We start from the raw sequence: 13,584 nt of genomic DNA, 5'->3' as shown, positions 1-13,584 counted from the left end.
ACCGATATAACATAATTTAAAAGAGTTACTTACTTTGTCTGACCACTACTCGATAGGTTAGTTGCATTTCTGAGTTGGGTAGTCCTTCAACTTCTGCAGTACACGTTACATTAATTTGGCTGTTGCCTGCACAAAACAACATTCAAATTTCTATCTCAATTTAATATATACTCACTTATTACAAGTATCCAAGCAACACACGGATGTTTATTTAATGCAAAATAAGTAACAATTGTCGTAATGAGCATTTTCATAACATCTTTTAATTATTCCAATTATTGTTAAAGTAACAGTATTATGCTGGTAATAAAAAGTATATATTTACATTCTACTGTGTTTTTCTATTAAATTCTGTGATCTTTAAATGCCTCTAAATGCAACAAGTAGTCAAAGGTCAAATTGACGAGTTTTATTATGACGTCACAAACGTTGAACGCTTTAAACTGCAACGTCACAAGCGAAAATCAAAGTTCACGCTTGTGGCTGTTACTGTGGCTCTTCCATTAATATTAACTTACCCTTAGGATAAGATAGGAATTTTAAGGTATCAATCACATTTGCAGACAAGGCAAGAAGTTAAAAAATGTAAATATAAGCATTAAATCATGATTTTTTGAAGTATACACTCTCATAACTGCAGCGGTGTGTGCATACAAATTGAGTAACCGCTGCAGTTATGAGAGTGTATACTTCAATAAATCATGATTTAATGCTTATATTTACATTTTTTAACTTCTTGCCTTGTCTGCAAATGATTCAATGTTATAATATATTACATGATATTGTAACGAACCGAGGGTACGTGTAAAAGCTTAAACTTAATTATGGGCCGCTGTTTAATTATTATCTTGCGTCAAGGTTCAAAAAGAATTAACTTTGGTCACAGTTTATAGAAATCGTTGGTTCACTTATTATATTCAACTTGCCGAAACTAAATTAAATACTCCGTATAAAGTTTTACCATTTATTGCAACGAACGAATGGTTCCATATAAAAACACGTATAATTATTACTATTATACAGTACGATTGGTACAACGTTATTATCTCCTTTAAGTATAGCGACGAACCAATCCAGGACGCCCTAATACAAAAGTTATATTACTTTACCGTAATAGCTAAAAGACTTGGGAATGTCAATACATACCACTGTCTAGCGAGTTGCTCTTCACCGTCAACTGGACTTTGCTTTCAAAACACCGTCTTTTTATGCCCTAACTTGTTATGTTTATGCTGAGACGTTGACAACGTCAACGTCATAAGCGTCAACTAACTTGGCGCATTTTATCTCATAATAATTATATGATAACGTTGTACCGACATAAAATACATGACATTTAACATTTTTACATTATAATACAAAATTACCATTCATAAAGTTAAATAACATCAATTATTATCGTTCATTTCGATTGTCATTATTTTGTTATAAAGAGTTTAAATAGTTTTAAACATCGGGCTCAAAGTCCGTAATATACCGCAGGCATGGCGGTTAGTCCGAACGAAAGTAAACAAGTCTGTATTCCAATGGAATAAAAGGATTTATATAACAATGTAAATAAAACAAGTAAGTCACAACAACACACAAATATTTAACACAAATGATGATATAGTCTCAACCCAGGAATCGTAACATTACCCCCCTCTTAAATGAAACGTCCTCGTTTCTACTTGGTTCACTCAATCAGCAAGTTGCAAATGGACAGAACACTGAGTTTGCGCATCATGTTTCACAGATGAAGATGAGTTGATGGTCTCCTCCGTCTGGGTTGCTGTACATTTAGTTGTCGTCGATGTACGATACCAGAAGGAACGCAATTGGTAGGTGGTCCCATCAGGTAGGATGGCTGTTTCCTCCTTCCTGATGTGATCCAGGGTTGGGGGAAAAAATGATACTGCTCTGGTCCCCGTACGAATGGATCTCTCCCTAACCTTGATAAGTTCTTCAGCACAATGTTCTTTTCTGTAACTGGATGGAGCACCCAAGAAGAAAAATCTTGGGTCCAGATGGAGGTGGTCATAGGTATTTGTTCCTTCCTGTTCCTTATCCATAGGTTGCAGATCTCTCCATTCTTCATTGGTCTCGTTCATCCCATCCATAGAGCTGATGATAGTTGCTGGTGGGTCAATCTCCCGCATTTCTTGATCCTGAATATGGTTTGGCTGTGGCGACTGAGCTAGAGGAGAAAGCAGAGGTGAGGTGTTCTTGAATAATGATATGCAGGACCTCGGTGACGGGGCGGTAGGTAGCTCAACCAGTTGGATTGCAGGCCGCTCATCCTGAAATGGTGTCCCTGGCATATCTCTCTCAACTTGCGGATGAATTCTATGGTTTCTTGTCGGTCCACCATTGACTGGGTGATATTTGCACTTTGCTTCATGAGCCAGTAATTGGCTCTTTCTTGATCTGGACATGGCCAAAACACATCCATACTGGGAGTATTTGCACAATACTGGTTGACTGTCATGCTTATCTCTGATGTGTCTGCTAAGTTGGCGCCATGTAGGGTACATCCTGAAGCAGGTTTTACAAGACAACATCATTGGTACTGAAATAAAATAAAGTTATTGTCACTTCACAATCATCACTATTTTTCTTCATTGGTTATATTATAAAATGTTATCAGAAACAAAGGTCACTGGATTGGTTCACGCACAATTTTTAACAAAAATAAATTATAACTGTTTTTATCGAACGCGCTTTATTGGGATTTATTTTCATTTATTTCACTTTGGAATAATTTCATCTGATCATGGTGAATATATTTTGGTTTTTCCGTTTTTGACCTTTTGACTTTATACACGAGGTCGGATACAGCGCCTAGTACTATGTAGGGTCCTGTCCAATGGTTTTGAAGTTTCGGACTTCTCCCTTTGGTTCTGGCTTTAGACGCAATCCATACATGTTGTCCAGGTGTATACTGCTTTTGATTTGTATTGGTGTCATATTTTCTTTTCTGATTTTCATTTACTTCAATCAATTTTTGCCTGGCCTTTTCGTGGATGACTCCTATATTGGTTTTCATTTTCTCGACAAAGTCGTGGTAATTTTTATATAACTGGTCTTCCCCTGGGTGATAGCCATACACAAGATCAACTGGCAGTTTCAACTCTCTTCCCAGATTTAATTTGGCAGGACTGTATCCTGTGGTCTGGTGCACAGAGGATCTGTATGCGAGCATCACTAAAGGTAAAACTTCATCCCAATTCTTTTGGTTTGGTTGAACGTACTTGCTAATCATGTCTTCCAGGGTACGATTAAATCGCTCGACTAATCCATCGCTTTTAGGGTTGTATGGTGTAGTTCTTGTTTTCTCTATTCGCAACATCTTGCACAAATATTGAAATAATGTTGACTCAAATTGCCTGCCCTGATCAGTGTGGACCTGGAGTGGAACTCCATACCTCGAGATAAATTCTTCTGTAAAAACCTTTGCAATGGTTATTGCCTCCTGGTTTTTTTTACTGGATATGCCTCTATCCATCTTGTGAAGTAGTCGGATATGATAACAATGTACTTGTTACCCTTCTCAGTCCGTGGTAAAGGACCAAGGATGTCTATGGCTACCCTCTCCAGAGGTTCACCAACTAGATACTGACCAAGTTTTCCTCTTGCTGCCCTTGACGGATTCTTCCGTGCCTCACATATAGTACAGCATCTGATATACTTCACCACATCCTCTTTATAGGATGCCCAGTAGAATCTCTCTCGGATTTTCTCAGTGGTTTTGGCTACTCCCAAGTGTCCACCTGTGGGGTTGTCATGCACTAACTTCATTACTTCATGGTGATAGGTTTGCTCGTTTTCTTCCCATGCCCTGTAATGCACGCCGTTTCTTAAAATTAGGCGTTTCCATTGCGACCAGTATGTTTTAACTTCTGTCGACTCTTTTGCAACAATCTGCCAGGTTGGTCTTCTATCTTCCAACTTCCACTTGATGATTTTGGCTAATGATGGGTCTGTGTTCTGCTCTTTTTGTAGATCTTCTGGTGACTTCGTCATGTACCAATTTTGAGTGCTCATTTGATCTTCTCTTAACTTCAGTATTGGATTACTTTCAGGTTATATGCTCTGGTAATTTATTTCTTTCTTATCACAGTGATTACAAGGTGAACATGGACGACGACTTAGTCCATCACTATTACCATGCTGTTTTCCTGGTCGATGTTCAATCTTGGAGTTGTATTTTTGTAGTACCTCTAGCCAGCGGGCTACTTGTCCTTCTGGATTTTTGAAGCTAAGGAGCCAGGTTAGTGCTCCATGATCGGTTCTAACCAGAAAGTCTTTTCCATATAAGTAATGATGGAAATGTTTTATTGAACTCACTACTGCCAGAAGTTCTCGTCTAGTAACACAGTAGTTTCTTTCTGGTTTATTAAATGACTTGCTAAAGTATGCGATAGGTCTCTCTATTCCATCCTCTATCTGAGATAGAACTCCACCCATAGCAAATGCACTAGCATCTGTGTCTAACACAAAGGGTAAGTTCAGGTTCGGGTACCTTAAGATAGGTGCTGATGTGAGGGCTATCTTTAGGTTTTTAAATGCTTCGTCACACTGAGGGGTCCAACTGAACTTTTCTGTTTTCTCTGTCAGTTTGTGTAGAGGTCGGGCTATATCTGTAAACTTCTTTATGAATCTTCGATAGTATGAGCATGTACCCAAGAAACTTCGCACATCTGTGACTGATTTTGGTACAGGCCATTCCTTAATTGCGCTCACTTTATCTGGAGAGGTTGATATCCCTTCTTGACTAACTATGTGACCAAGGAAAGCTACCTGGTCTTTGAAGAAATCACACTTCTTCGGAGAAACCTTTAATCCCGCTTCTAGTAATCGTTGAAGTACTGCATCTATATGATTTACATGACTGTGGAAATCTTTGGAATAAACAATTATGTCGTCGATATATAAGAGACAAATTTCGAAGTTCAAACCCGCTAATACATTTTCCATTAGTCTCTCAAATGTGGCTGCCGCATTACATAAGCCGAATGGCATGACCTTGAATTGGTAAAAACCATGTGTGGTAACAAATGCTGTCTTCTCTTTATCTTTAGAGTCCATCGTTACCTGCCAGTAACCGCTTGCTAGGTCTAAACAACTAAACCATTGTGATCCTCTTAATGCATCAAGTGAGTCATCTATACGTGGTAGAGGGTATGAATCTTTTTGCGTTACTTCGTTGAGTTTCCGATAGTCGATACAATATCGAATGCTACCATCCTTTTTGGTTACTAGTACGATTGGTGCACTCCAAGCGCTAGATGATGGTTCTATAATTCCTGCTTTAAGCATTCTCTGCACTTCCTCTCTTGCTGCTTCTTTCTTATGAAGAGGTATCCGTCTAGGCTGTTGCTTGATTGGTCTTGCGTCTCCTGTGTTAATTTTGTGGGACACAATATTTGTCTTCCCTAGGTCTGTCTTTGATTTTGCAAATACTTTAATGTGCTTCTGCAAAAGATCCCTTACCAATTCTTGTTGTTCCTTAGAAAGTTTCTTGGTACAAGAGTCCCATAATGGTTTCATATAATTTGTAAAGCTTGTGTCTACATCTGGCTTTCTGTTGGTGTCATTCTTGGTTTGTACTTCACTTACATTTGGTTCTATTTCAGCTATAGCTGCAGAAGTATCTTTGTAAATTTTCAGCTCTTGGTCACTAACATTTATTACACGAATGGGTACCTTACATTCTTTGGGTTTTACTAGACATCTTGCAACTAACAATCCGGACTGTTGAAGGTCACGTTTCGTTCCATCTATGAGGAGTTCTTTATCATTTAGATTTGGGTGAACTTTTCCTTCAATTATCATCTCACTTCTTGGGGGAATAGATAAAGTCTCTTGAATAGAAATTTTAAACACACTACTGTGATCACTGACAGTGTCGCATACTAGCTTCTGGTCACCAAGTGTAAGAGTTCCTTCCCCAAGGTGTAACTGACAATTATGTTCTCTGAGGAAATCAAAGCCTAGTATCATTTGTGCATCAATGTCAGCAACTATTGCTCTGTGTTCGATTATTTCCCCTTTGATTTTGAATTGTAGTACAGTCTGACCTTCTGGGACAACAAGGTCACCATTTGCCATTCTTAAATTACTATAATTTGGTTCTAACTTTGGTCTCATACATCTGTCTATTTCATAATATTTCTTTGGATGAATGACTGTGATAGACGAACCAGTGTCAATGATCGAGTTTATTTTCAAATTGTAAACAAAGACATCAAGTGTTAATGAGTTATTACTTGATCCCTTTATTTCTAAAACTTGTGGCCCTTTTTGTTGTGTAGTTGACGTTAGGCCGCTGGCGTCAACTACTGCACGTTTTCCTGGTTCTCTGGTACTTTGGTCACTACGCTGTTGGTGTGACCCGATTTTCTTTGACTCTTGTTTTTCTCTGCTTCCAGGTGTCGTTGTAGTAACCTACATTCGCTCTTGATGTGACCATCCTTCTTGCAGTAGAAACATGGACCTCTCTTGTTGAACTTTTTTTCTGTGTTCTGGCTGATGAGAGCTATTTGGTGTGCATCATTTCTGATATTTGCATCCATCGGTTCTTCTCTCTGCATCCGTACCGTGATTCTGTTTCGTCTTCCGCGAGCTTGTTGAAATGCCTCATATTCTAATGCTAGTCGTACTGCATCTTCTAAATTTCTAGGTCTCCCTTGGAACACTGACCATTCCATCTCTTGCTCATTTAAACTTTCAATGAACGAATCCTTGGTAATCTGATCGCGGAAATCTAGGGGTGCGTTTGGGTAAGCCATCCTTACAAGTCGCTTGATATCTTGCATCAATTCCGTGATAGATTCATTTTTTCTCCGTACGCGGCTCTTTAACTGTGTCTTGTAAATCTCTTTCTGATTTTCTGGTTCAAATCTTGCCGATAGTGCAGAAACGAGGTGACGAAAACTATATCGATACTCTGGTCGTAGATCACTCAGAACGCTTAATGCCGGTCCCCGTAGACTCGTAGCTAACTCTAGTGCTTTAGTTTCGTCGTTCCAGTAGTTGAGTTCAGCGATCATGTCAAAATGCACTATGTAATCATTCCAATTCATAGTACCATCAAATGTTGCCGGTTTTCTTCCTCTCGGTTCCTGTGTTCGTCTGAATTCAGGTTCCGGTGCTCGTCTTGAGTAGCCATCGTAAGGTACGTCGTGTTCATAACGATCGTGCGTTCTCTCTTGAATAGTTTCAAATGGACGCATGGTTGTGCGAAATTCGTCGTGTCCGTGATTAATAGAACTTCTTGATGTCATTGGATATGACGAACTTGTTCTGGAATAATCATAGTTACGAGGTTCATCGTACGAATTCGGCATAGATGTGGTTCTGTACGGCTGATATGCGTTGTGCGTATGTTCGTCCTCGTACATGGTATTGATGCCAAAACGCACATTATTTTGGTCTGTCGGTCGCTTGTCATCACTGGTTGGTTTTACTTGATTTTGTAACAAGTTCATTTGTGATTTCAAAGATTTTATTTCGTCGAGAATCACACGCAAACTATCTTGCGCACATGGGTTTACACTGGTACTATCGCCTATTATGCTGTGGTCGTTATTGTTATTGACCCGTAAAAGAACTTCTCTGCTTGGTGTACCATCAATAAATTGTCCTTGGTGAGGTTCTTCAATATGATCGTTTTCCTCCATAACTTCTTCTTCGTTCCTTGACATCGTCGTAATTGTAAACGTGTTGCAGTTTTTAAACAGCTGATCCCACCGCTGCCACCAATGTAACGAACCGAGGGTACATGTAAACGCTTAAACTTAATTATGGGCCGCTGTTTAATTATTATCTTGCGTCAAGGTTCAAAAAGAATTAACTTTGGTCACAGTTTATAGAAATCGTTGGTTCACTTATTATATTAAACTTGCCGAAAATAAATTAAATACTCCGTATAAAGTTTTACCATTTATTGCAACGAACGAATGGTTCCATATAAAAACACGTATAATTATTACTATTATACAGTACGATTGGTACAACGTTATTATCTCCTTTAAGTATAGCGACGAACCAATCCAGGACGCCCTAATACAAAAGTTATATTACTTTACCGTAATAGCTAAAAGACTTGGTAATGTCAATACATACCACTGTCAAGCGAGTTGCTCTTCACCGTCAACTGGACTTTGCTTTCAAAACACCGTCTTTTTATGCCCTAACTTGTTATGTTTATGCTGAGACGTTGACAACGTCAACGTCATAAGCGTCAACTAACTTGGCGCATTTTATCTCATAATAATTATATGATAACGTTGTACCGACATAAAATACATGACATTTAACATTTTTACATTATAATACAAAATTACCATTCATAAAGTTAAATAACATCAATTATTATCGTTCATTTCGATTGTCATTATTTTGTTATAAAGAGTTTAAATAGTTTTAAACATCGGGCTCAAAGTCCGTAATATACCGCAGGCATGGCGGTTAGTCCGAACGAAAGTAAACAAGTCTGTATTCCAATGGAATAAAAGGATTTATATAACAATGTAAATAAAACAAGTAAGTCACAACAACACACAAATATTTAACACAAATGATGATATAGTCTCAACCCAGGAATCGTAACATTATATATGATGTACAGATTATTACAAACTATCAGTAATTTAAAAAAGGCCCATGGGACCACATCGCTCACCTGAGCAACAATGGACGTTCAAAAGATATTGTGCCATATGGCCCCGCGATAGAATAACAAAACATAAATATTGTAAAGTATTCAAAATTTACACTTATTTTTGCATACACGTAATCTTTGACTTTGTACCTTTATGGAATACTATTTTTACCCAGAATAAGAAAATCCTAAGCAAGATATAAAAGTAAACATTGGGCAAGGGTACACTTTTAACGTCCAATTCCCCATATTTTTGTTCTCCCCCCTTTCCCCCCACTTTATAAAGCGATCAATATATATGAGAGCATAAAGGTACATTTTCTTCCTAAACTACTTACTAGTTATTGTATTTTTTTTTAATATAATAGATGTTGTATTTTATTTTAAATATTCTATAGATGAGAAGAAGAAAATTGTACCTTAATGCACTCAACTCCTCAATTAAAAACATTCAAAAATTTAATTTCTCTTTTCCATTATAATTAAACGATTGTTGTTTACCTCGCGTAAACTCGTGGCTTTTATAACTTTGTAAACAATTAAACAAAAGAAACATGCACTATAACAAATAAAGAGCACAATTTATTTTTCAAAATGAAACATATACATGTATATATCTACATATTTCTGTCAGGGATATTAAACTCTATTTAAACTAAATAAACTCGAGAAAATGCTGAGCATCTCAACATTACGCAAAAGATCATACCGAATTACCGGTAGAATGAATTGTATTTTAGTACTTTGTTAATACACCAGATTTTGATTAATTCGCTCAGGTAAACAGTTAACTCTTTGATTTACCGAAGTCTCTGTTTGATTTGATACGTACAAATTACAAAATACAGACGATAGTTCCCCGATTACAAACCATAAATAATGAAAACGAAACGAAAATCAATTCAAGCTAACACCACCGTCATATGTGAAAACTGTCATCGCATTGGAATATTTAGCCTCAATTTACTTCACAAAATCGGCACCAATGTTATTTGCATCCCTTGGTACGCGAACTGTTGCATAACAAATTCATCATTGTCAGATCGACCCGTTTATCATAATGTCATGGCTGCTTTAAACAAAGAACCTCGTTTTAGAAGTATGGAATACGAGTCTTGGTAAAATGGTAAAACGGGCCGGGACAAAATAAATGCCAGGGCTGATCGGAAATTGTCAATTCTAAAATACGCATTGTTTTGCAGCATTATTTACAGCGAATACAAATTTACTGGTCCGTAACATATACTGAAAATTATAATGAGATTGACAGATTAATAACTGCCAAGCTTTTGTTTTGCCCCGGCCCGGTTTTGCCAACCCATTTTACCAAGACTCGTGGATTACCGAACCCGAAGCAATAAACTGATTTCCTTAAATATTATTTTCGTAATAACTCAGATTTGAAACAGAATTAGCTCATAATTTTTGCAATTTATATTTTCCTTTCCATAAGGCTTACTTACGCTAAATTAGATTGAATTTGACTCAGTAGTTCTTGAGAAAAAGATTTCTAAAAATGCACCCCCGTTTTTCTACAGATTCAATGTTTTCTCCGCTTTGAATAAAGATCAGTCTTTCATTTTTGCAATTTCTATTTGCCTTCCAATCAAAATGTGCCAAATTTGGTTGAAATTTGCCGAGCGGTTTTAGGGAAAAAGTTCAAAATGTAAAAAGTTTCGGACGGACAGAGAAAGACGGACAGCTGCAGACTGACGGACGGATAGACGGACGACGGACAAAATGTGATCAGAATAGCTCATTTGAGCTTTCAGCTCAGGCGATCTAAAAAAACAACAAAAGGATAACATGATCTAAAACTAATTGTTTATAAACAATACTTTTTAAGCAAGTATTTAACTTTTTTAATAGTGTACCAGGAAATAGGGAGGGGAACTTGCTGGGACTAAACCAGGGGTAATCTGGTCTAACTTTGCGTAATTTCAAGACAAAAGGATCGAAACCAGTTTGACTGGCAAGTTATCTTTCCTTGATAATGTGGTTTTATCAATATTCATGGGCATCAATATTTGTGATTTAGTAAAAAAAAAAAAGAAGGCAGATTCAAGGATCTGTAGATGCAATGCAACTTTATGGCAAATAAACTTGTCCTGGATTATTGGTCATAGGAGTTAAAGCTGTATCTCAAAGGTTGCTTGTTCAGGGCCCGCTGTGGTCACATGATGTTGTGTGTTGTGCCCTAAGATAAGGTACTATGACAACATTGTCTCGGCCTCCAGCTGAAATTGGATACCGCGATAGACTGGTGTTCCATTCTGGGGGAGTCAATGACTCTCGTTTGCATAGCATTTGGAAACCGGGGAGAAGTACCAGTCTTTTGCGCTTTCATGTCCCGAAAATTTGATATTTGATATTGCACTTCGAAGAAAAATTTTGTGGATGAACTCATTAACAAAATGGACGAATATTGGCATTCAAAGAATATTAATGAAACCACAGTACCTGAACCCAATTTCAATCCACTTAGGTTCAACCACCTGAATTCATTTTGTTGCATTCTCCACAGTGGATAGCCCGCCTTACGAGCCGGTAATTTGTTAAAGGAAGAGAAGGACAGACACAAGCCAGCTTCTGGGGCCTGAACACTACCACAAGACCCAAAGATCCCAATCAGTTGGGTTGGCTAGTAATCATTTCTCCACACACACCTAACCCCTTCACAAAACCAAAGTTAGCTACTGACCTCTGAAATCTGTCGCATCGGCAACAAATTCCGTGCCCATCTTGTTTTCTATGTCCATGATCCTCCCCTGCATCATCTGGTCGCCCATCATGATCTGGACATTGGCTTTTGGCATGCCACCGATCGCCTCACAAGAGGGGGCGTACTTGCCAGATAAGACCTCCATTGCGTGAAGGGTCTCATTGTTGTCTAGGGTGAGATATTCGTCTTTGTTGGCGTCAAACCTGAACATCATACTTTTGATTGGCTCTGTAATGGTGAAAACTCTCTAATGGTAAAACTACGCACAGAATTATACTCTTTAATCGTCGTAATACAATATTAGTCCAATGTAAAAAAAAAAAAAACACACACGCACATACAATTAGGCTCTTTATTGGTGAAAATACAAAAGTAGGCTCTCTTATGGTTAAAAAAAATGATTTGGGTCTGTAATGGTGAAAAAACAATTTTGTCTGTAATGTTGAAAATTCATTATTACTTCTGAAACTTGTCTTAATAGCTGCTATAAAAGTGATAGTACAATATTACTTATGAAAATACAGAAGGTTTTTAGAACAATATAATTTATGGAAGCATTAAAAGTCTTAATAGTGTTATGAAATTGGTATGGCCCTGTACCAATAACCAGTTCCTGTATTTATACGGTGTACACAAAATATATATTATCTATTTATATGCCATTATTTCCAATACTACGGATAGAATGATATGATTAATTTATGGAATAATGTGTATTCCGTATTTACGAGTGTACGCCATGTTTTGACACAGAAACCATGTGTCTCTTGATTACGTTTCATATAATAGTCTAATACACCGTAAATGATGCAATAGCATCGATATAAATGAAGAACATTGCATATTAATGCTTACCGTACCGTTTTCTTTACTTAATTTAATCATTTTTGTTGTTATTTCGTCCATACTTTACGCAAACGCAAACCAGCGTACTCCGTATTCCCTTCATCTTTCGTCAGCATATTCTGACGCATAATGCAAGCTGCGCGCTGATTGGCTGGCAAATATAGACTATATAAATGAGGTACTGGTAGAAATCGTGTCTTCCTTCTGTCTTCTGCTCCCGTTACCACTCGACTTCTTTGCCAAATATGGCCCAGCAGCACCTTAACCTTAACACTTCAAAGGTGCGGAAGGTGAATATTTAATTAAATTGTATTTATTACTGCACCATCTCCAGTTATTTCCAGAGGATATTATACCCATCTTTACCGTAGTGCCCCTTCACTTCCTTGTCATTGTTTATCTTAGTTACAGAAGCACCTACCCGTTGTGCACCTTCCCATATCTAAGGTGTAAGCCTGTTCCACCCGATATATGCGTACTATAGTCCTTATATTTATTTTGTCCTTACAATTATAGTTGAATTGTTATCTGCGTAGGATAATACCAGTGCCAAGCGCCAACCTGAAAAAAGATAAACCTTCCGCATTCTAGGAAGGTGCCGTTCGCGTACTCGCGTTGTTTATCATTGTATTATCAGTATAATAAATATTTTTATAACTTTTACATTGCATTGTTTTGTCAACTGATTAAAGGTACAGAGCCCACGTCATTTAACAAAAGGGAAAATAATCATTTATAGCATTTATATTTCAACCAACCTTTTCCTGTTACAATAGGTTCGATAGGTTTATAATTGTACAATATGACTTACTGAAACAAGAGCAAAACTGACTGTTAAATAATCGAAAAATATTTGTCTATCTATAAACACCCCTGCCTGTAACTATAATGCACACTATATGATACCTTAACAAATTTTGATGATTTTTTTTTACAGCAAGCCACTTAGAAATTAATATTTTTTTAAGGTCTGACAGTGAGTAATAAATGTTTGTTTAAAGTACTTCTAGAGAAGATTTCTCCTAACTCACATCCTTATGAAAAGGCCACCGATTTACAATCAAAACTCTGGTTTACAGTACTTCTATAGTAGATTCTCCTAAAGCCTACCATTAACTTTTCTAGAAGGTTTTGTCAACGTTCGAAGATTAGTTCTTACCTCTGACTTGTATAGCCAGAGATTTTATGGCCACCAATTCATCCCTGACCCACTGCTCATTCTCCTTGATCTTCTCATACACATCACAGGTTAGATTCCCTGCATCTGCTTTCTGAACATCTACCAAAAAAAAATTCTTGTCAATATTAAAGAATCCTTGATCAAAATCTCCCTATACACAAAAAGACCTATCATAAGGGCAGATAATGTTTA

General features: G+C 37.3%; 1 protein-coding gene across 7 annotated transcripts in view; it reads right to left on the bottom strand.

Annotated features, from left to right (window-relative positions):
- The window catches only part of LOC117683700 (uncharacterized), a 33,174-nt gene that overhangs the window by 4,618 nt on the left and 14,972 nt on the right, over positions 1-13,584 (bottom strand). For 4 of the 7 annotated variants that reach the window (XM_066074167.1, XM_066074166.1, XM_066074165.1 and 1 more), the window contains 3 exons: positions 13,372-13,491; positions 11,346-11,594; positions 1,162-2,548 (listed from right to left, as the gene is read on the bottom strand). In XM_066074167.1, coding sequence (XP_065930239.1) covers positions 1,680-2,548; positions 11,346-11,594; positions 13,372-13,491 — 1,238 coding nt within the window. In that variant the 3' untranslated portion in view covers positions 1,162-1,679. Of the gene's footprint in view, positions 1-33; positions 127-1,161; positions 2,549-11,345; positions 11,595-13,371; positions 13,492-13,584 lie in introns of those variants that run through there. The other 3 variants (XM_066074170.1, XM_066074169.1, XM_066074171.1) reach the window with 1 other exon arrangement.

The sequence above is a fragment of the Magallana gigas genome, chromosome 10 (assembly GCF_963853765.1).
Source record: "Magallana gigas chromosome 10, xbMagGiga1.1, whole genome shotgun sequence".
NCBI lineage: Eukaryota > Metazoa > Mollusca > Bivalvia > Ostreida > Ostreidae > Magallana > Magallana gigas.
Note: the sequence above shows the minus strand (reverse complement) of the source record. Positions and strands in the feature narration are given on the sequence as shown.